General features: G+C 44.4%; 1 protein-coding gene across 2 annotated transcripts in view; it reads left to right on the top strand.

The window, feature by feature from the left end:
* Positions 1–20,406, top strand: part of uvrag (UV radiation resistance associated gene) — a 91,021-nt gene that overhangs the window by 37,073 nt on the left and 33,542 nt on the right. For both annotated transcript variants that reach the window (XM_076101132.1, XM_076101133.1), the window contains one exon: positions 12,843–12,918. In XM_076101132.1, coding sequence (XP_075957247.1) covers positions 12,843–12,918 — 76 coding nt within the window. The remainder of the gene's footprint in view (positions 1–12,842; positions 12,919–20,406) is intronic.

Below are 20,406 nucleotides of genomic sequence, written 5' to 3'. Positions count from 1 at the left end.
TTAGCTCTTACATTATGCCCAATACTCTGCTTTTGCTGCGCACAGCCTTGTTGGCATCAGCAGAGTATTTCAGTCCCTTTTGTCGTGTTTTATGTAAAGACATTCCACACATGTTCTGTGGGGGGTTTATTGCTGAGAATCTAAACATATGAGCACTTTGGGGTTATCGTGAGCAGTCTGCCGTGTTTTACTGGTGCGAGTTGGGGTCGTTTGAAACCTGGCTCATTATAGCAAATGATTTAAATTGGTAGGAGAAGAGATGCAGGCCACATGGCGACGTATAATCAGGCCGCTATAACAGGACTGCAGACCAGGGAGCCTCACTATCCCTTTATTTCCGTTCTCACCTGTCAATGTTCTATGTGTAGCTGCTCATGGAGTAGCATGGTGGATGTGAAAGTATCCTCATAGAACTGTTCTTATATTATCCTGCGAAAAGTTCTTACTCATTTAATCGTGCGTTCTGCTACGAATGTCCAGCAGGTTGCATTCATACAGTCTTCTCAAAATAAACTTCCCACTTCACAGGAAATAACTACTTGTAGGAAGATCTCATGGTTTGGGTAACGATAATTGCAATACTCTGATAAGTTTAGGCAATAAAACTACGTGGTCATCTTTGGGAAAAGATGATGGTTTGAGTTAAAATAACTAGAGAAGTGGCGTTACGAAAATACGGACGTTGTGTGACAAATAAATTAACGTTGACTTCTGGTTTCACGCGGGACACGAACAGCGTTCTCCTGGATGAAAGTCTGTTGTTTTTGGAACCCAACCGATCCACCTGACCTCAACCCTGTGCAGCATGTCACTCTGGTTCATGATTACGTGGATTACATACGATTTCATGGGATATATACGAATTACAGTGATTACTTTTAAAGGTATAGCTACGAACACTGTATGAGAACAGCCTGCCAACCATGGGTTCTCCCAGCTCCTGTGTCAGCACCTCTTTGTGCTCTACTTTCCGTCCAAAACAAATGACTTCTTATCCTCTGCTGAGGGAGGCACACGGGGATGACGTGTAAATCAGCACTGACACTTTCACGTCCACATGTGTCGTACTGAACAGACAAACAGCCGGGAGAAAGTGTGTGAGAAAAAGGAGAGACGTTATCAGGCAACGCTGCGATGGAGCGGCCGCCTCTCTCTGTGTGGGTGATTATGTCATGACAACAGCTGGAGGGGCTCACTGGGAGTCACATTCCTAGTCCTGCCATGCAGGATATTTACACTCGGCCAATGAAAAATAAACTCGGCGGCTGCGTGGCTGTTGAACAGACGCGACAGTCCAGCTTCGCCCTTAGGTGTCTCTGAGTGGGGCCGAACGCTCGAGCATCCCCCCCACAACCCCCTCCTTCACATGTTCATGACCCCTGAGGTCTCGGCGGGCTGCAGACATGCAGCAAAATGATGTGTGGGGAGACGGAAAGTAACTAGCCGAGCTCTAAAAGTGTACAAAAAAGGGGTGATTAAAGTGTCGGAAAGAGGCAGCCAGCGGTGATAAGTGAGGTGGCTTGGGATCGGTTCTTCAGAGCGTGGTAGGATTAGCAAGCAGTCGGTCAATTATAATGGCGTGCACAGAGGAACCGTATGTTGTTTTAGTTGCACATCGCACTGTAGGCCCTTGCTGAATTTGTCCTAACCCCATTTTTACAATGCATCCTTAAAATAGGGCTCAGAATCCCCTTTTCTGTGGCTGTGCTGCAGTACCAGGTGTGGATCCAGAATTCGGTAGCTGTTACAATCCAACATGAAATCCCTCAAGTTGATTTCTCAGAGCCCTGGGTATAGTTGAGCAAGAAAAAAATCCATATACCTAGCCTGTTAATTCAAGTGTTTGGGCCTTCAGTGTTGTGTGGAGACTATGAAAATACCTTTTTTTTTATGTTTTGCTGCTTTATTTCATTATTTCTATTTTGACCCCAGGAAAAGATGTCACGGCATGTGTTGATCTGAACTGTGTTCCCCTCCAGAGTTTGAAAGTGGCCCTGTCAGAATGTTTGAAAGTGAGGTGTTGAATATGTGTCTGTTTGGCACCCTGTATGATTTGGTATTTTCTGGATCACAAAATCCCCCCTCCAGTACGAGACGTTCTCTGGACTCTTAACGACATGTTGCGCCCACATTTTGTCCTGTGGAGAGCCCGGTTCCAGTGTTTCTGATTGCATGGCGGGAGAACGAGGGAGATGTGATCCAGATGTCCAGTGTCTGATTGAGTCCAGAGCCCAGCCATTAAAAAGCAAGCGTTGCCTCATATATTCGTTCGCCCCAAAGTATTGAGGCAAATCAGGTTGTTTTTTTTGTTCTTTATCACGGCAAGGAAAAAAAGATGCAAGTGGGATTTACACATCACTGCTTGGTTCAGAAGCAAAATAAACTGTCAGTGGAGGTAGTGAACGCCAAGAAGGGGAAGGGGGGCAGCAGCTTAAGACGAAAGGAACCTGTGAGCTCCAAGAAAAGAGGTTATTGTTCCGGGGCTTCAGCGGTTTCATGTCTCTTAACATGGACCATGTGCAAAAGAGGAGAGGGGGAACTGCTCCCCAACGAACCTGTCCTTCACAGCAATGAGGGGAAAGCACTGAGGCTGGAGGGCACGGTTAAGCATCCTGCTGAGAGGCACATTATATAGGAAGGCCTACACACACATTTACAGAAGTCAAGTTCGGCAATCACTTAAGGTGATTAATTTGTTATAGTTAAAGATAGGGTTGGTAATGTTGAGAAACTAGCAAGAGTAAACACGATTTTCAAAATGATCCAACCTAAAAACCCTGACCAGTGTTGCCAACTCTTTGACAATGACAGTAGCTGACCGCACTAGATTCAAAAGTTGCTAAATTAAGAAAGAAAGTTGCCAAGTAGGCAACACTGACGGAATGACCCTTCAGGCCTCCCCCAAAGCCACTCCCCCAAAACTATCAGTATAAACCATAGACCGTATATAAGAAGTGGACGTAGTCATCATGAAGTCCCCCATTGGTTTGCGAACTACGGTTCTGATGCCTTTAATTCGGCATTTTTGCCGTCGCCATCTTGCTTTTTTTTGTGCAACTAGTGAGCGGAGGCGACTATATTTGTACTGTGGAGGAGCGATGGAGACGCCGTACACGGCTCTGGTAGCAACCTGTCAATCACTGTGTAGCCCCGCCCTAAAGCATACTCTGCTTTATGGTCTGTTTGACTCTAAATGGACCATCATTTACTAAATGAACATCATGCTGTATTGAAGAAGACTTGAAACTAGAGATTGAGACCATAAATCATGTTTACAATGTTTACTGAGGTAATAAATCAAGAGAGAAGTAGTCATTTTCTCATAGACTTCTATACAACCGGAGGAGTCGCCCCCTGATGGCCAGTAGAGAGAATGCAAGTTTAAGGCACTTCTGCACTGGCTTCACTTTTCAGAACTGGAGGTTGCCGAATGAAAATTAAATTGTTGGACGGGATTATTTCAGTCCTGCCACAGTTACAGGCTTTTTTTTTTTTTCTCTTCTTTGTCGGAGCGTTTGATTGATTTTATTTCTGTCGGGATGTAATGAGAATCTCCACAAATATAACAAAAACATTTTTTGAGGAACCCTAGCTTTAAAGAATGAGTTCACCAAAATTACAAGCTCACACAGGCTTTCTATCTTGCCCCTAGTAGGTATCGAGCCATGCAGATAGATTAGATTTTCATCTCCAGGGGTTTTAAGATATCCGTCTGGGCATTTCTGCTACCACGCCAATGTGGGTCAATGGGATTTCATGCTTTGGCACCTGATCAACATTCTCCGTCTTTGAATGTTGATTGTTTCACCACACTCTGTCCTACAGTACAGATTCATTTCATTCAGCAAGTTCACAGATTTTGGCTCCAATTGGAATTCAAGTTATCCATATTTAAATGATTATGAAGTTTAATATCTAATGAGAATTATTTGATGTTCTATAAGAGACGGCACATTGTCTGGCATGATAGAATAACTCATTATTTAAGCAGTGTGATGAGCACATGCTGCTGTTGGGAATAATATAGCCTCAAAAGGGGGGCACCAATATGTAGGGAACGTAAAGGAGCGTGTTTGGGTTATCGGCATCTAAGAAACTAAATTCTTGACATCAATAGAATTATTAATGTCAGTAACAATTATTAATGATTATTAATAATAACGGGGCACCACCCTGCGAACAGGGACCAATAACCAAACGATAAACTAAGTCTCATAATTAGTGTTCACTCACAATGTCAACAGCCTGAGTACTATTACACATTCAGAGTGAAAGTGAAGGTTTAAGTTCGAGCACAGACCACATATACAGCTATCATCACAATACATGCACAAAGTAATCACAGACAGCTGCTCTTTAAAATATAACAGTTTATTACGTTCTAATACGAATGATCTAGTCAACTAATATCTAAACTAACAACAACTATACATTCATGAGCATGTTATCTAAAATCAACAGACTATTGAAAAGAGATGTGTGTGTGCGTGCGCGCGCAAGGGGGAGGAGCGAGGGAACAGCTCAGCGATGTATGACGTGGTTGGGACGTGGTGACGTCTCTCATGCGCGAGACTCAAAATGGCGGATAGCCAACAGGAGACCGTGTGTGTGTGTGTGTGTGTGTGTGTGTGTGTGTGTGTGTGTGTGTGTGTGTGTGTGTGTGTGTGTGTGTGTGTGTGTGTGTGTGTGTGTGTGTGTGTGTGTGTGTGTGTGTGTGTGTGTGTGTGTGTGTGTGTGTGTGTGTGTGTGTGTGTGTGTGTGTGTGTGTGTGTGTGTGTGTGAGAAAGAAACGAAATAAAACAAAAGATTAAGATCCTTCGCGCCGCGCTGGAGTACGGAAGATTGCTCTCTCAGCCAGGGGAGCAAGAACCGCGACTCTTTGTCTCAGCCGGCGGTTTTGACCTCCTGAACTGATCACTGCGGCAGCTATCTCAACTTCTCCACAACCCCAACGATCTCAGAGACCGTTAGTGTCGGCGATTATTAAGCATACACCACGTTATAAAAATGAACAGTACTTTAAGCACACGAACAAGATAAGTTAAACACAAATTAACTCTGCCCAGACTCTATTTCGCCTTACGGTACGATGCAATCGTGGTGATTGAGGGGGGTTCTTCTGAGGGGTTCTTCTGAGCTTCGTTGGGCTCGGGCAGCGCGGCTGCGGGCCGCGGGAGGTGTTCTCTCGGTAGGAGAGAATCGCTGTCGTCTGGATAAGGGATTTTCGCGTCCTTATGGCCGGAGCAAACGAGGCGCTTGGTGGAGAGTGGAAGTTCTCTCTCTCTCTCTCTCTCTCTCTGAAGAAGTCTTGCTTCTTCACTTCTGCAGGACTAAAAAGGGGTTCGCTTCGTGGATACGAACACAGATAAAATAGACAGTTTGGTGAATTCGGCCAGCGAATATAAACTGTTAGACCTAGGATTTGGTTGAAAAGGGAAACAACGTTGGTGTGCTCCCTAGCTCGACGGAGGTCGAAGGGAAAAAGCCTTGAGGTGGGGGTTGCAGGTAGTTTTGTAGAACAGTGGCTGAACCACAGGGGTCCTGGGGTGTCTTGGCTCTCGGCCAATTAGATTGCAGCGCTGCTTTCAGGTAACTTCAGGAACACATAGTTTTTGGGGGGAGGAAACTCACACCCTAATGTGAATTTCTTCAGAGCTGGGGGGTTTGGTGCGCAAACTACAATCAGGATGAAACCTTTGCTTGCAAAAGGGAAGGCCTGACTCTCTTTGTTCCACAGCACATGTCGAAGCCATATAGTCAGATCCCAACACTGCATAGTTACTGTGTTTTTCATAGAAGAGATGAAAGAGATGATCAAATTGGGAGCCAGGGAGTTTAAATCAAATTCCAACGAGTTGTTCATTACTTAGGTCTGTATGTCAACTACAAAGGCACACAGGGAATGGACTGAATGTTTACTTGTCTTCTGCGGTTTTCTGCCCAATCACTCAAGGACAATAGCGTGAACACTATGTTTGTGATGGCTCTGAAGAAGCTGAGGAGTCTCCTCTGGTTGACAGGTTAGTTGCATAAGCAGCCCTTCATCTCGGAGCCCTGCTGTTGCGCAGCTTATTGGAGCAGTCGTTGTCCATACTTCATTAAAAAGATAACGAGAAGCATCTGCGCTATATGGCTTTCTGAAGGATGCGGAGCATATCTTATAACGGTGGATTCTTGTTCATGGGCTGAGGGGAAAACATGAACGTACTTGTCACAGTTTTTCTTTCAGTATTGGCTCTCTTTTTAGCCATGCTAGCGTCATGTCTGTCCACCACTTTGTCCAATTATGTCAAAGACTATAAGATGGATCGGCACAGGGTGTTGCACAGCCATTCATAGTGCCCTGAGGATAAACCCTGCTGACTTTGCTGACCCCTGACCTTTCATTCAGCGCCACCTTGACGTTTGTGGTTTTACGTTAAATCTCTCCACAGTCACTGGTTGGATTGCCATCAAATGTTTTAAACTCAATATTAATGCCCACCTCAGGAGGAATTGTAATGATTTTAGTGACCTTCTGACTTTTTATTTAGCCCCATCATCAGGTCAACATTTTCATTTCTCAAAGACTTTGGTTTATGACCAAATGCATGCAGAATAATCACTTTCCCATCAGCCTCAGCTGCACTTTGTCTTCGTGCTAATTAGAAAATGCTAACACGCTAAACTAAGATATTGAGGATTGTAAATATTATACCTGCTCATCATAAGCAGGGCTGCACAATTAATCACAATTTTATCCAAATCGCAATATGGCCTACTGCAAATTTTGCAAGGTGCAGAATTTAAAGTTAAAGGTGAAATGTGTGTCAAAATACCATTTTAGATTAAATATGGTCATGTTGCAGACTTCAGAAACTATTTGTGTTTGGTACAGATCCCCGAAATAATCACACCATCATGGTCTTTTCTTTTTGTCTTTCAATGAAAATGAGAATAATGATGTAAAAGTTATCATTCCCTCTAATATTGCGAAACATATCTCAATATAATTCATATTAATAATTGCAATATCAGTCAAAATAATCCCAATTCAGTGTTGTTTTTTGTTTTTACAAAATCGTTCAGCACCATACCAGCATTATCATTGTGAGCATGCCGATGGAAGTATTTAGCTCAAAGCACAGCTGTGCTGAAGTACAATCAGCGCAGCTTGCACGACTGTGGACTCTTGCTCTTGATAGCAGTGCAGCTATCATCATGAAAATTGGTGTTGACCAGAAACTGCCGTGGGGTCGAAATATTAATCCTAAATCTGTGTAATAATATTTTGATTCAAGATCAGACAGCGTGTCATGTTTGTTAAAGTGATGGTCCGCTAAGTTTTTGGAGAGAGATGCTGTGTACAGTCTGGCTGCAGGTCAGATTGAGCTCCTCTCTTCCTTCTCTGCTTGTGACTTAAAACAATGGAAGAAAACAAAAGGTAAGGGGGGGGGGGGGGGGTAAAATGGGAGCCCCGGGGTCGGGAGCTGGGGTCAGCAGACCCCTGGATATTCTTAAGAGCTGTGATGAAAACCCAGTATGACAGAGCGAGCACCCGCCACATCACTCAGGAGGTGCTTTAACGGCGCGGGCCAAGATGGCGAAACGGTTACACCGGGGTCCTAAGTGCAGCCGCGGTCATTAAAACAGCATTCAGTGACAGATGCTCAGTGTAATCATTTCTCAGATATTGAAAATTACAGCTCACTGTGATTTATATAGTAACCACTGCCATTACAGCTTTGACAGTTGCAAGGCAGGTGTTTTTTTTTCTAAAAAGCAGGCCCAGATGATTTATGGTCCCGTGCCGTTTGAAATTGCACATTAAAGACATTTGCGAACACACACACACACACACACACACACCATTAAAACAGGGGCTGTACGTAGTGGCCAAGCCTCGTCTGCAACATGTGAGCCAGAACTGTTGTTTTGCACATTTGGAGTATTAATTAGGATGTCTAAACAGGCAAGCCAACACATGTGGCGACCTCAGCCTGTGTATACATTACTGCAGGTCAGCCGGTCGCGAGGAGTCCTCCCACCGTTTTCCTCGTGAACCACGGTGAAGCTGAGCACGACCACCCACCTGCATAGCTATATCCTCCTTTTTACACTCCTACATTTAATGCAGCGGACCCAAGAGGGAAGAGACCGGAGTCCAACATACTATAACATGCTTAAATATACATGCTCTCTGTAGTTTTCACAAGAAGCCTGACCTTGTGGCCTCCTCTAATAGACTACTTTTAACAGGAGACGTAGAGACGATGGTCATTTTAACTCAGGTGGACTCCATTTTGGCTCCCACATTGTGGTAAAACTTACAGACACCAATGTTGGTTTTAACACGGCTGTATGCGCAACGCACAAACGCATACACCAAGCTTTAACTAGAGTCTTTGGGCCGCAGTAACCTCAGCACTTCTCTTTGCTCAAATAGCCCACAAATGTGGCCGCTTTAACCGGAGGGTGTAAAAGGTGTCATGTGCTGCTAAGAGGCCCGGCGGGGCGCAGAGCAGGGAGACGGTGGAGACACTGGTGGTGGTGGATGACTCCGAGATGAAAGACGTGACAGTCAGCCTGCTATTAAAAGATCCCTCAACAGGAATACAAATAAATGGACAGGAAGACGGAGCAAAGAACTTCCTATTACTCATCACTGTAGCTGTGTGTTTATTGGTTGTTTCCTCCCTTTTACAAGAGTCCTTTCTTTTATATTTTGAAGCTGCCTGTGTCTAGACCCCTGCAGTTAGAGAGCTGGCAGGCCGGGGCGCACGTATTCTCGCTCATAAAGACGGGGGACTTTCCTGTGAGACGCAGCGTTTGTCTTTTTACAATGCCAGGGCTCTACACTTATTAATTACATATTTATTGTGTCTGCGCTCAGAGCCAACACTCACACGTTAGCTATCCCATTCTGAGATTGCTCTCAGGGGATGATGAGGGCTTTTTGTTTTGTATTCGAGAGTTTTACTTCTGCTCTAAACTCACTGTCACTTCTTCTTCTTCTTCTTCTTTCTTTTTCTTTTTTTTTTCTTCTTCTTTTTCTTCTTCTTTCTCTCCCAGTGCACACAGAGTTGAATATTAGCTAAATGAAAGCACATTTTGTGTTTCAGCAATCGGTCTTTCTTCTTTTTTAAATGGATGCTGAAGCGAGCGGGTGTGTTGATTATGGCGCCTGTCATATTCGGTTTGCTGTGTTAGTTTCACGAACACGACCCTTCAACAGAGCTGCCACCGAGGGGAGCAGCGGAGGGATGTGCTGACGGAAGAAACGGCCTGATTGAGGAAAAGTGAGGAAATCTGAGGAGGAGCTGCTGAGATAGAGATGATTGCGTTTGATTTATATGTACAACAGAATTAAGCGAAAGAACACAACAGAACAAGGTGCAAGAGGCGAAAGCGATCATGAGCTCATTTGGAAACAACAGAAAAACAATTAGTGCCACAAACAGTGCTTCCCCAGCCCGTGTGTGAATCTCTCTGGTTTGTGTCTGTTTATTCTGGAGCCTCCATCCTGATGGACGGACGGGGTACTGATTTTGGCCTGCATACTCCTCCAGGAACTGTAATTTATTTCATCCTGTTTAGTGTGCAGGACCGCTTCAGTTCATGCTGCTGCCGCTGGCTGAGTGATTAAAGATGGCGTCCCGTCTCCTCTTCCTCTGCTGCTCCTTACTTCAGAAACACCGCTTGCTTCTTCTACTGTTGCAGCAGAAACGATAGCAGTGACGTATCTATCCGTCCTGGTCGGTCAGAGCCGACTTGGATCGCCATTTTGTACTTTTGCTTATTTTGCTTATTTTGAGCGCTTTCTTTTTCTTTTACTTTTTTTTCTTTTTTAAAATCTCAGTGGGACAATTCTGGTCAAATTAGATGATATATAAAACAATAAAATGTCCCGGCTAACTGAATCACACACTGCTTTGACGCCTCCATTTACCTCCATCCTCAGACTCTTCCCCCCCCCCCCCCCCCCCCCCCCCCACTGGTATGTCATAATATATTTGACTTTACTGGACGTCCCCGGGAGGAATTCCTGGTGTTTGGTGAACTGGAGTCTCTCCAGTGTGATTTCAGACACAGCGGACAGCGGCCATTAATCACTCCGCCGTGACTGTGCGTGTCCGTGCGTTTGTGTGTGTGTGTGTGTGTGCTGGACATGGCTCTGTTTTCCTTTTCGTGAGTGTTCATCAGCAAACAAGTCCTATCTGCTCGTGGGGAAGTGATATTGGGAATGTCGGGGGCACAAGGGGAATGCCTGTTTCGTTGTTCTTCCTCTCCCTGTTAGTTATTTCCCAGTGCTGAGATATGGCCTCCGGCATGTCGCTTACTCCGTGGGGGCTCATGGCCGCATGTCGGTGGATGTGGAGGGCCAAAAAGTGTCTGGCTGCGTGGCCCCCCCCAGGCTACAGCGCCTCACTCTTTACTCCTTTAGAAGCAGCATCCTGTTAGAATTCATTGTAGGGCTAGAACGACCTCCATCTGTTAAGGGTTTACTTCTTTCACTTCCCAGGGTTGCAGCGTAATGTGTGAGAGAGGTGTTTACAGTGAGCACTAGCTCAGAATGTTGTCTGCTCACATACGAGTCGGAGAAAACAAACTGAAGAAACGGAACCAAACCCTCGTGCGAGTTCATGTTCCCAAAGCCCCGTGCTCTCGCAGCTGAAATGCTGAAACGTGGGTCTTATCAAAGATTCCGGAGCATCGAGATCTGAGTAAAATCTGGCCTTCGAAACGTCACAGTCACATCTGAATCAATACATCAACCCTGCGGCGCTGCAGTGATCTCAGTTGACAGAAGAGTCCAGTGAAGTGGCAGCACTGAGGAAGTGTATTTTCTGCTGTATTCTCCTATCGCCTCAAGCACTTATAGGTCATAGTTAGAGAGGGGGGGGGGGTATCTGCTCTCACAAAGGATTATCTAAAGACCATGACCCAGTCCCCAGGGGGCACACACTGAGAGAAGGCATGCCGGATGCTCATACTCACCAGCACACACTCGTATACACACACACACATGTGCAAAGCATTCAACACATGTCTGCACATACTGTACAGAACACGCACATCAGAACGCATCTGCTGCTTCTGGCAGCGCTGTCGTACCATGACAGAGGCTCATGTCTTCTGTAATTGGTCACACTTCATATTTGCCGCTAAGGATATCACTTTTTAATAATCCTATGGCTGTGTCACATTTTAGAGTTTGCTTTGAGAGCAATGAGACTCTCATTTAAGAGCCTTGACCCTCCCCCCCCCCCCCCTTCAGTTTTGCTATTCATAGCCATAATGTCTTTATGATAAAGTAGCCAATCAGAATCCCCCTTTTTTACCTTTTTTACAGAGCTAGCTCCAGTAGCAAATGAAAGCAGGGGGGAGACACCACAGGTGAATCGGGAACAATTGTAACTAATGGATATCACCATGACACTTTGCCAGTTGATTACTTACATTAAGATCATTCTTTTTTTGTGAAGTGTCCTGAAATGTTATGATTAAATATGTAAACGAGGCATTATTAGTCCATTACTAGTCTGAAAAAAGACACGTTATGGAAGCAAAATATCCCCAAATCTCAGCCTGAGCTGTCTCCTCTTAAGTGAGGCGGTGCATTTTATCATCGTTTGTTGAAGTTATTTTTGAGGAGATGCGCCGAGGTGCTGCTATAAAGAACAATTGACAGTGGTTGTTTTGATGTGGGCCTCCCTCACAAGGCATCATACAACAACACAAGCTTTATTAGTTAGTTTTCCTTATCTTTAGAATAATATATCCTCCGCTCTTTGTTGTCCTTTGACGTGGCCTTCTGGCATCAACAACTGTTGCAACCTACAAAAGCAACAGCTGTTTATGTGACTAACTGCGTGCATGCTGCATCCGTGCATATGTTATATAATGTATGTGTGTATGTATGTACCTGGCCTTGGTAACGTCTCATGTGTGTTGGAATTTAATTTTTTGTTCTTATAAACCCCAGATGTCAATTTCATGTGCAGAAAGGAGCGGTGCAAATCCTCTGAAAAGAAGATGTTTTTTCCCCCTCCCACTTCTTAAAAAGCAATATTTCAGTGTTTGGGTGAGAGGTTAAGAGTGGGATTAGCTTTAGGTTACTCTGAAGGTTGAGGGGAAGCATTTAGAGATGAGCTAAGATGTGAATGTAGATAACAAAGATCACGGCAAGTATGTTGATGCTAACTGGTGTGTGGGGTTTGTCAGAGCAAAACCCTGCTCAGTTCATGGAGCTGGTTTCCACAAAATTCGGTATCCTCCTCCGTGGACGATCAGCAGACATAAGCACATAATGACAGGAAGGGATGAGTCCAGCCCTAAGTCCCTGATAGCAAAGAGAGTTTTCCCTCTCCACATATCGGCATATTGCCCTCTCTACCCTGTTTGATATTTCAGTTTAACAAGGTACGGAGGTGGCGTCTGTGGGATGGGGGGGGGGGGGGGGGGGGGGGTCATAGACCCAGACCCGGTTTCATCTGCCTCCTGCAAGTGTTACCGAATCTAAGCGCCGCTGGCTACACGGACGGCCACTCCCAACGATGGGAAAGAATTCATATACTGTTGCGAAAGCCGAAGAGCAACAGTTGTTTGAATCTCTCAGAGTAAGATTAATAAACAATGGACCCTTTTAAATCCCACCATCCTTCATTGACATTTTCACACGCTTAGACCTACAATAGACTCCACAGTATGGATTCAGTGCTGTTGTAAGCTTGGCTGTGCTTAGTTGGCTTGCGAGTGTCCTTACATCTTCGCTACTAAACTCTGTTGGTAATGGATCAAGTTGAATAAATCGGCTGTTCCTGTGTAACGCCATGCTTGTCTTTTTCTCCTGTCTTCAACAGATTCCCTTTGTACCCCAGAGGAGAGCGCTTTCATTTTGAATACGGTGTCTACTTGCTCAACAAGAACATTGCCCAGGTACGAACAGACACGTAGTGCACAACTGTGGTTCTAAATTGCAACTCATTATAACAAATCTGAGGATCTCAGAATGTGTAAAGCCAAAATGTATAATTACACTTTAACTTCTAGCATAAGAGTTTTATCCTGTTTTCCTATCGTCAAAGTTTTTTTTAACAAAGGGGATCTACCGTGTCTCAAAGCTGAGATTTGTTTTGGAACCAATACATTCTCTGAAGAAGGCACTGTGCTGGTTAAACCACAGACGATGGCATAATGTTAGTATACTGTATACCTCTCATTCTGAAGTGCTTCTCTTGCTTCCTGAATTAGTGAAGGGCTCACACTAAAGTCTGCTAACAATGAAGAGTCCCTACTGAAGACATGAGTCTTTAGAAAGGCTCAATAGGTTCCTCAGACTGCCTGAACACTGCAGTCTTTAGCACCTTTTACTGGAGTAAACTATGCAGTTGTTGGAGACTTTTCTTTCAGCAGCAGATTTTGTGCGCTTGTAAGTGCTTTTACAGCAGCAGGACTGTGTATATAGGAGCAACTCATAACACTATTACAGTGCCCGTGTCCATCATAATAAATGAAGTCGTTGCCTAGTGCAACATTGATGTATTTTTTGCCATGCTAGCGGTGCCAGAATGGTTATATGGATATCTGTCCTCCAGTTTGGTCCAGACTGAAATAACAACTTGGATGTGTTGCCATGACATATTAGATGTATATTATATATATATATATATCTATATATATATATCTATATATATATATATATATATATATCTATATCTATATATATATATCTATATCTATATCTATATCTATATCTATATCTATATATATATATATATATATATATATATATTAATGGTCTCCAGAATAACTTTGAGGATCCTCTGACTATTATTTAGCGTCAACATTTTAATTATTCCAGTGCTTTTGGGTATATGTACAAATATCGTTTGTTTGGAGGTAATTAGCAAATGTTAGCGTGCTAGCATGCTAACATTAGATGGTAAACATAGACAAAGTTATACCTGCCTTGCATCATCATTGGTACTATCATTGTGAGCATGTTAGCATGTAGCTCAAAGCACCACTGTGTTCACTAGCATGGCTTCTATGGCACAGAGATCTATGGCACAGAGGACTAAGATCGATCAGGCTTTGGGTACGCAGGCATCAGTTCATTGTTGGTTTTGCTCTTCTCATGGAATTTGATGAAAACAATCACCAGACTTGTCCTTTGAAGGAGCAGATGGTTCCAACATGAAATGTGTCTGTGCGTAAGGCTGACATGAGGTACACAAGATGAATTAATGCCCTAAATTGGTTTCACGTTCTCTCCCCATCTCTCATAAACACAAACACCTCAGCGGGAGGGTTGAACTCTTGACCTATCCCTGCTTATTAAAGTACTCCTAATGTGTTGACCTGGGTTCCTCCCTCCATTCATCCCTCAGACATTTACCACTGACTTATAACAATTTGCATTCCATTCCCAGTTTTTCCTCCTCATCCGGGCGGGAGTGAAGGGCCTCTCCGCTGAATAAGACCGGGCAATTAGCGCTAGCAGGTGGCTGACTTCAAACCTCTGTGCGTTGGGAGGTTTTAGTTCTGATGCCAGACCACAAGCTGCTAGCCAATATCCAAGTCTGCCATCTTCCCACCAGAGTCCAATATTAAGAAAATAAGCCAGATAAGAAAACACTTCAGACAGCAAAAGAAAACAAGTGCTACGTGAAGCCCCCAAAGGGAACGACAAAGCGGCCCGTCGTGTTTTGAAAAAGCGTTATTAAACCTAAATGGAAGCCATTATAAAATACGCTGCTGTACGCTGTTAGCTCAGTGTGCGTTGTACAACGCCAAACTCTAATGTAACACTCATTCCATCAATCATCAGTACATTTTATTTATATAACCCAATATCACAAACTACACATTTGCCTCAAGGGGCCTTACAATCTGTACTTAATCTTTAGGTCCACGATTCAGATAAGGAAAAAATCCCCCCCCCAAAAGAAACTTATAACAGGGCAATAACAAGACCTCAGATCGAGCAACAGAGGGAGATCCCTCTCCCAGGACGGACTGACAGGAAAGAGAAGTTGTGTATACAGATTCAGATAAGGAATAGACCAACAGGGTAAAAAGACAGGATGGACAACCTGGATGAAAACATGATCAATTAACATATATCAGCGCTTGTCAATCCCAAGCACTCTCAATGCTAAACACACACGTGTTTGATTCTGACACACGGTTATTCATTTGCACCATTGTGACTTCTAACAGACACCTGGCAGAAGTTTTGCAGTGAGAAAAAAATGACACTGCTCATATATCCCACAAGCTGAACATATTGTTCTTTTGCGTGACATATAGTTTAGTGTGTGAGGTAACAAGTGATCTATAGAATAACTTAGCTCGTTAACTATCAAACAGCTGGTTGTGATGGTGTTATAAACGTAACCACTGCTCTTTATCCAATCACCAGAGAGAGACACAGATTCAAATGTGCATGACATTATGTAATCCTTTTCACATGTTAGAACATTTGGCATGCAGTCATCTCAATGCATATTACTATCTTTCAACTCGCATAACCCCCAGCCATAATCCTCTTTCATCAAAGCCATGCATCCTCATCTGAGCTGTTTCAAGACCCTCAACCATGTGGTACCATCCACTGTAGCATTGCTCGCTCACTCTTGCTGAAAGTTTAATTTGACTGCTGATAGAATACACATGCAAATGGCTTGAGGAGAAATATTCTCCATCTGAGTCAGCTTCCTAGCAATAAAATCTGAAACTAGAAAGTGCAGCGCAGAACAACTTCAACTTTAAAAAAAGAAAAAGTCAAACTTTCGGTCATTGTATACATACAGGTACATACAGGAAATATGACAAGCAACTTGGGGTTAGGTGTCTTGCTCACGCTTCAGCGTATGAACAGTAGGAGCCGGGGATCGAACTGCCAACCCCAGATCTCTGCCAGGTGTGTCTGCAAAGACAACTGCTGTAATGTTTGATTGAATGTATAGGCGGCGAGTGCATCAGGCATGTTTTCCACTCGTACTTAACAGATGCGCTCTCAGAGCTCTGTGCAGGTGGGTGTCTCAGCTCCGTCTCACGGTCGTAACTGCGTCTTGAAGGGTTTATTTAGGCTTCAAGTGTATTTTTCCGAAAACGCACGTGTAAACTTGAGGTTGATGCCCAATAAAAATGCACGAAATAACTGTATCTCTGACCGCAGAGCGGTGGCTGAGCAGCTGTGTGTTCCGTTAGCCAAACACAATAAAAGTGAGCAAACGGTTTTCCCCCACTGTGTCTCCGTTGTGGCTGTGGGCCAGTTAAGAGTGATTGAGGAGTCAGCAGTCAATCAGCGGTCGAATAAAACGTGTTTTGAGAAAGTTTGAGTCCTTGCAGCCTCGAGAGGTCCTTTGGTGCAGCAGAATTCGGGATTAGCCGTGGACAGACGCAGAGGTGCAAAAACACCCACTCACGCACACACACACGGCCGCGGAGATAATAATGGCGCAGTGATGGAGAGATGTCTTATTCTGGTAGTCGAGAATGGAACAAATCTCTTCACAAGCTTCAAAGGAATTTATTCCACCGCAGATGAATAATGAGCTCCGGACAGCAGAACGTTCTCACCTGTGTCCATGAAACCCATGCAGATAGATTCAAACGTAAGGTTTTGAGACCAGATGCAAACCATCAGCTGCAACACAGGTGGGCACATGTGAGGAGTGCATGATGACTTTGTAAGCGCATTCTGCAGAATGATTGATTAATAAACGACAGCGGGACGTCTTTAAAGACTTATTTCTGTCAAAGTCAGTGACTGAAAGGGCGCACGTTAAACTAAATGCAACCCCATGCACATAGAAATAAAACAAATTCTTCACTGTACCTTCAACGTAAGGTCACGGGGAGGAAAGCGCTGCTCTTTCTTATCGTCAGTGAAGCTAACGCGCTCTGCTTTTAACAGCTCGGTAGACCATCAGTGTTTTCTGCAGGATGAAATTTCAGCTTGCGTTCAAAGCCCTGCCTCATGCGTTCCATGTGTGCCCGACTACGTCCACGTTAAGGATGAGTTATCAGGTCGACTCCACTTCAGTGTAACGCTGTCACACGAGCGGTGCGCCTCCATGTGATAGTGATAATACACCATTGTTTCAAAACCGAAGCAGTGGTAAACATGTCGCAGTCGATAAAATGCAACCCGCTGCAAACGGAGATTCCCCGTCCAGGTTTGGCTGCACATCGCTTTCAACTGTGTGCTGCTGTGAGTCTGATTCTCTGTGGCTTGGATCTCACATCAGCACACATGTGAGACAGAGACTTTTCTGCTGTACGTTTCTTGTTCATTCATCGGGGGTTATATTAGGAAATGATCTCTGTACTGACGCCTACACATTGAGCCGGGATCTTCTACTGTTGACTACCAACAGACAGCATTTTTGTTGCAGCACACATTTATTATCTGGTCTTTGTGCGTGTGTTTTTTTTCCTTTCCTTCTTTGTCTTTGGTGGTCGCCGCTTGTTGAGCCAGGCTCGCTATGCGGGCATTGACGTCTGGCTCTGTGATACAAAGCAGAGGTCTGCTTTCACGGCAGACCCCGGCTCGCCGACCGACTACAGCCTGGGTGGGAGACATTAGCTGTCCATCTCTTATTAAATTGCCCTGTGTGGCTGCGTTTGAAAGTGATACAGGGGATGCTGGCGAAGGATTCGAGGCCACAGCGGGTCGCCCCTGCTTTGATGTGGCCGAGGGAGAAGTTTGCTTTTATTAGGGCCTCGTATTCAGGAGGCCTGGGGCAAAAGTCCGGGGCGGCTGTTTGGAGAAACCCCTGGACGTCAGGTGGGAACACGCTGCCATGCTGCCACCTCGGGCTCATTTGTTAAGAAAGGCTTCGTGGATATTCACTCTCACCAGCTCCCTCATATTTCTTGTGCAACCAGTAAATATTACAAAATCTGCAATGCCTGAACAACTGCATGTGGAGTGTGAGCATGCACACTTTCTCTTTGGTCCCAGTTGAGTTGATACCAGAACATGAATTGATGAGAAAGTGTTTTTTTATTTATTTTTTTCTCAGCTAAGTCGTTAAAGTGCTCATCCGCGGGGATGTGAATTCCTCCGTTCACAGAAACAAATTAGCCAAGTTAGTGTGTCTGGAGGCACGCAATGTGTTGCATTTACTTACTCTCTCTCTCTGTGTGTGTGTGTGTGTGTGTGTGTGTGTGTGTGTGTGTGTGTGTGTGTGTGTGTGTGTGTGTGTGTGTGTGTGTGTGTGTGTGTGTGTGTGTGTGTGTGTGTGTGTGTGTGTGTGTGTGTGTGTGTGTGTGTGTGTGTGTGTGTGTGTGTGTGTGTGTGTGTGTGTGTGTGTGTGTGTGTGTGTGTGTGTGTGTGTGTGTGTGTTATCCACCAGGCTGCGTTGTTGTGAAACCGGCATGTGGGGCCGATTACTTGACAACTGATGCTACACAAAACCTGTAGGTTTTTAGGAGGAGGGGTCTGGCACAACAATTAGTTCTCAGTCACTTAAGCTCGGCGTATCATATGTTGCGGGCCTCGGGCAAAGGAAAGCTAGTATCGGGAATTAAAACACAGCAAATCCCGCCGAGGTCTCAACCAGGTCACCTCTGGGTTCACTTTTATTCTCGTCTACTGGGGGGAACGTCTCCTGCAGTCTCCCACCAATGCTGCAGGCAGAGTGCCATTCTGGTGGTCCACCGCGTACGTCAGAGCGCCGGCTGCCATTAAGAGTGGCAACTGTGGCTCCATAAAACACACCTCCGACTCATGGGGCAGCCTACTGTGTTTAGTGGAGGTGGCAGCAAGCGGAGCGGGGGCTGCTTGGATAGAGGTATTCATTTTGAAGCTATTTGGAGAGGTTGTAGGCGCTCTAGCAAGAGAACACCATTGCTTGGAAATGTCAAAAAATAATGAGCAAGACAATTTAATAATAGAAGTGGTAGCTATGCAGTTATTATAAGGTATTGACAATTTTTAGCCTGATGAATCCAGATTATGTAAATAAATACTGTGAATTAATCTTCATCATATAACAGCTTGTTGGGCTTTATGCATTATTAGCTCTCACCTGCAGCGAGTTCATTCGCACAGTGAGTCTGTAGAAAATACTCATGTCAAACCATGGTAAACTTCACGAATGAATAGAAAATATAAAAGCAAGGTTACATGAAGCGAAAGGTGGACTCAGAATGTTGTATGATATGATCCACTGACACCAATCACAACCTTACAAGGAGACCTGGTTTGGATATAAAATAACAAGAGAAATTGTTCTTTTCCTCCTCTGACACCACTGAACCCGAGATGTAAGCAAAGGTCTGACTGATCTGTAACTGAGCAATGAGCTGACTGGAGAGCGGTCTCTGTTTGCTATTTAACAAAGCGAACAAGGAAATATACTATATGTGTCATTCGGTCTGGTGGAGTGACTGTATGCAAACCCATTCTCCTCCTCTTCTTCGCTCTTTTCTCATCCTTGTCATCTCTGCTCATTTGACATGTTCCAAAGTTGAGGCCCCTCCCTCGGCTCTTCACCCCTGTGACAAAGCTCATGACCCCCAGTCAACAGAGACACAACATAGTCTTGGCACGGCCAGCTCCTTGGCGGCCATTATCTCATGTGATTGTGCTTCGATAAAAACCATATGACCCACGCAAAGACATGCAAAGAAGAGAACATTACGCAGCTCCTTCCCACCCCATAACTCCGCTCCTTGTCAAGACCGTTAACATTTCCCGATGAACACTATCTCCACCTCATTCCCTTTCTTCTGCGATGCCAATGTTGGAGATGGTACGGTCCACACCAGCATTTTGTGAATCTAGTTGACTCCCTGCAGTGAAACAATGGGCGTACCATATTTGCGCATGAACTCTGTTTTTCCACAGTTGACATTCTTTTAAGCGGTTGTGTGTTTACTCTGCGTTGCTCCACAGGCCTGTGAATCAGACGTGGCTGTGCACGCTAAGTGATTGTGTAACAGTCAGATGTTGGATATCAAGTATTGCTGTTGCGATGATTACGCTTGTTCGTTGGTGCAGCGCTGCTGCGTCTGTGTTACTCGGACTACTGTTTGTTTTATGTTGCACACTATGCTGCAAAGTCGATGTGCTTCTATCTTCCCAGTGTGAAATACATTGTACGTGCACAGGACTCTAAATGTTCCTCTAATTATATATTCAATATTTACTATATTATACCAAACAGGACTGAATTAGCTATAATGGCAAAAACATTGTTTTTTTTCCACTGGTCAATTGTGAGATTTTGGGCTACTTTGCTTCCATAACATGTATTCTTACAGAATAGTGGAAAAGAAACATAGAAAATACACATTTAGATGTCTGTTGTATACTTTTTTCTATTTGTGTCTTTAGATTTATCTTAAATTCACCAAACGTTACCATTAGATAATGCCCATTTGCATATTTAGGCATAACATTTCAAA

The sequence above is a fragment of the Anarhichas minor genome, unplaced genomic scaffold, assembly GCF_050575085.1.
Source record: "Anarhichas minor isolate MPS153535 unplaced genomic scaffold, ASM5057508v1 ptg000027l, whole genome shotgun sequence".
Lineage (NCBI taxonomy): Eukaryota > Metazoa > Chordata > Actinopteri > Perciformes > Anarhichadidae > Anarhichas > Anarhichas minor.
The sequence above is the reverse complement of the archived record's forward strand: the minus strand, read 5'-3'. Positions and strand labels throughout refer to the sequence as shown.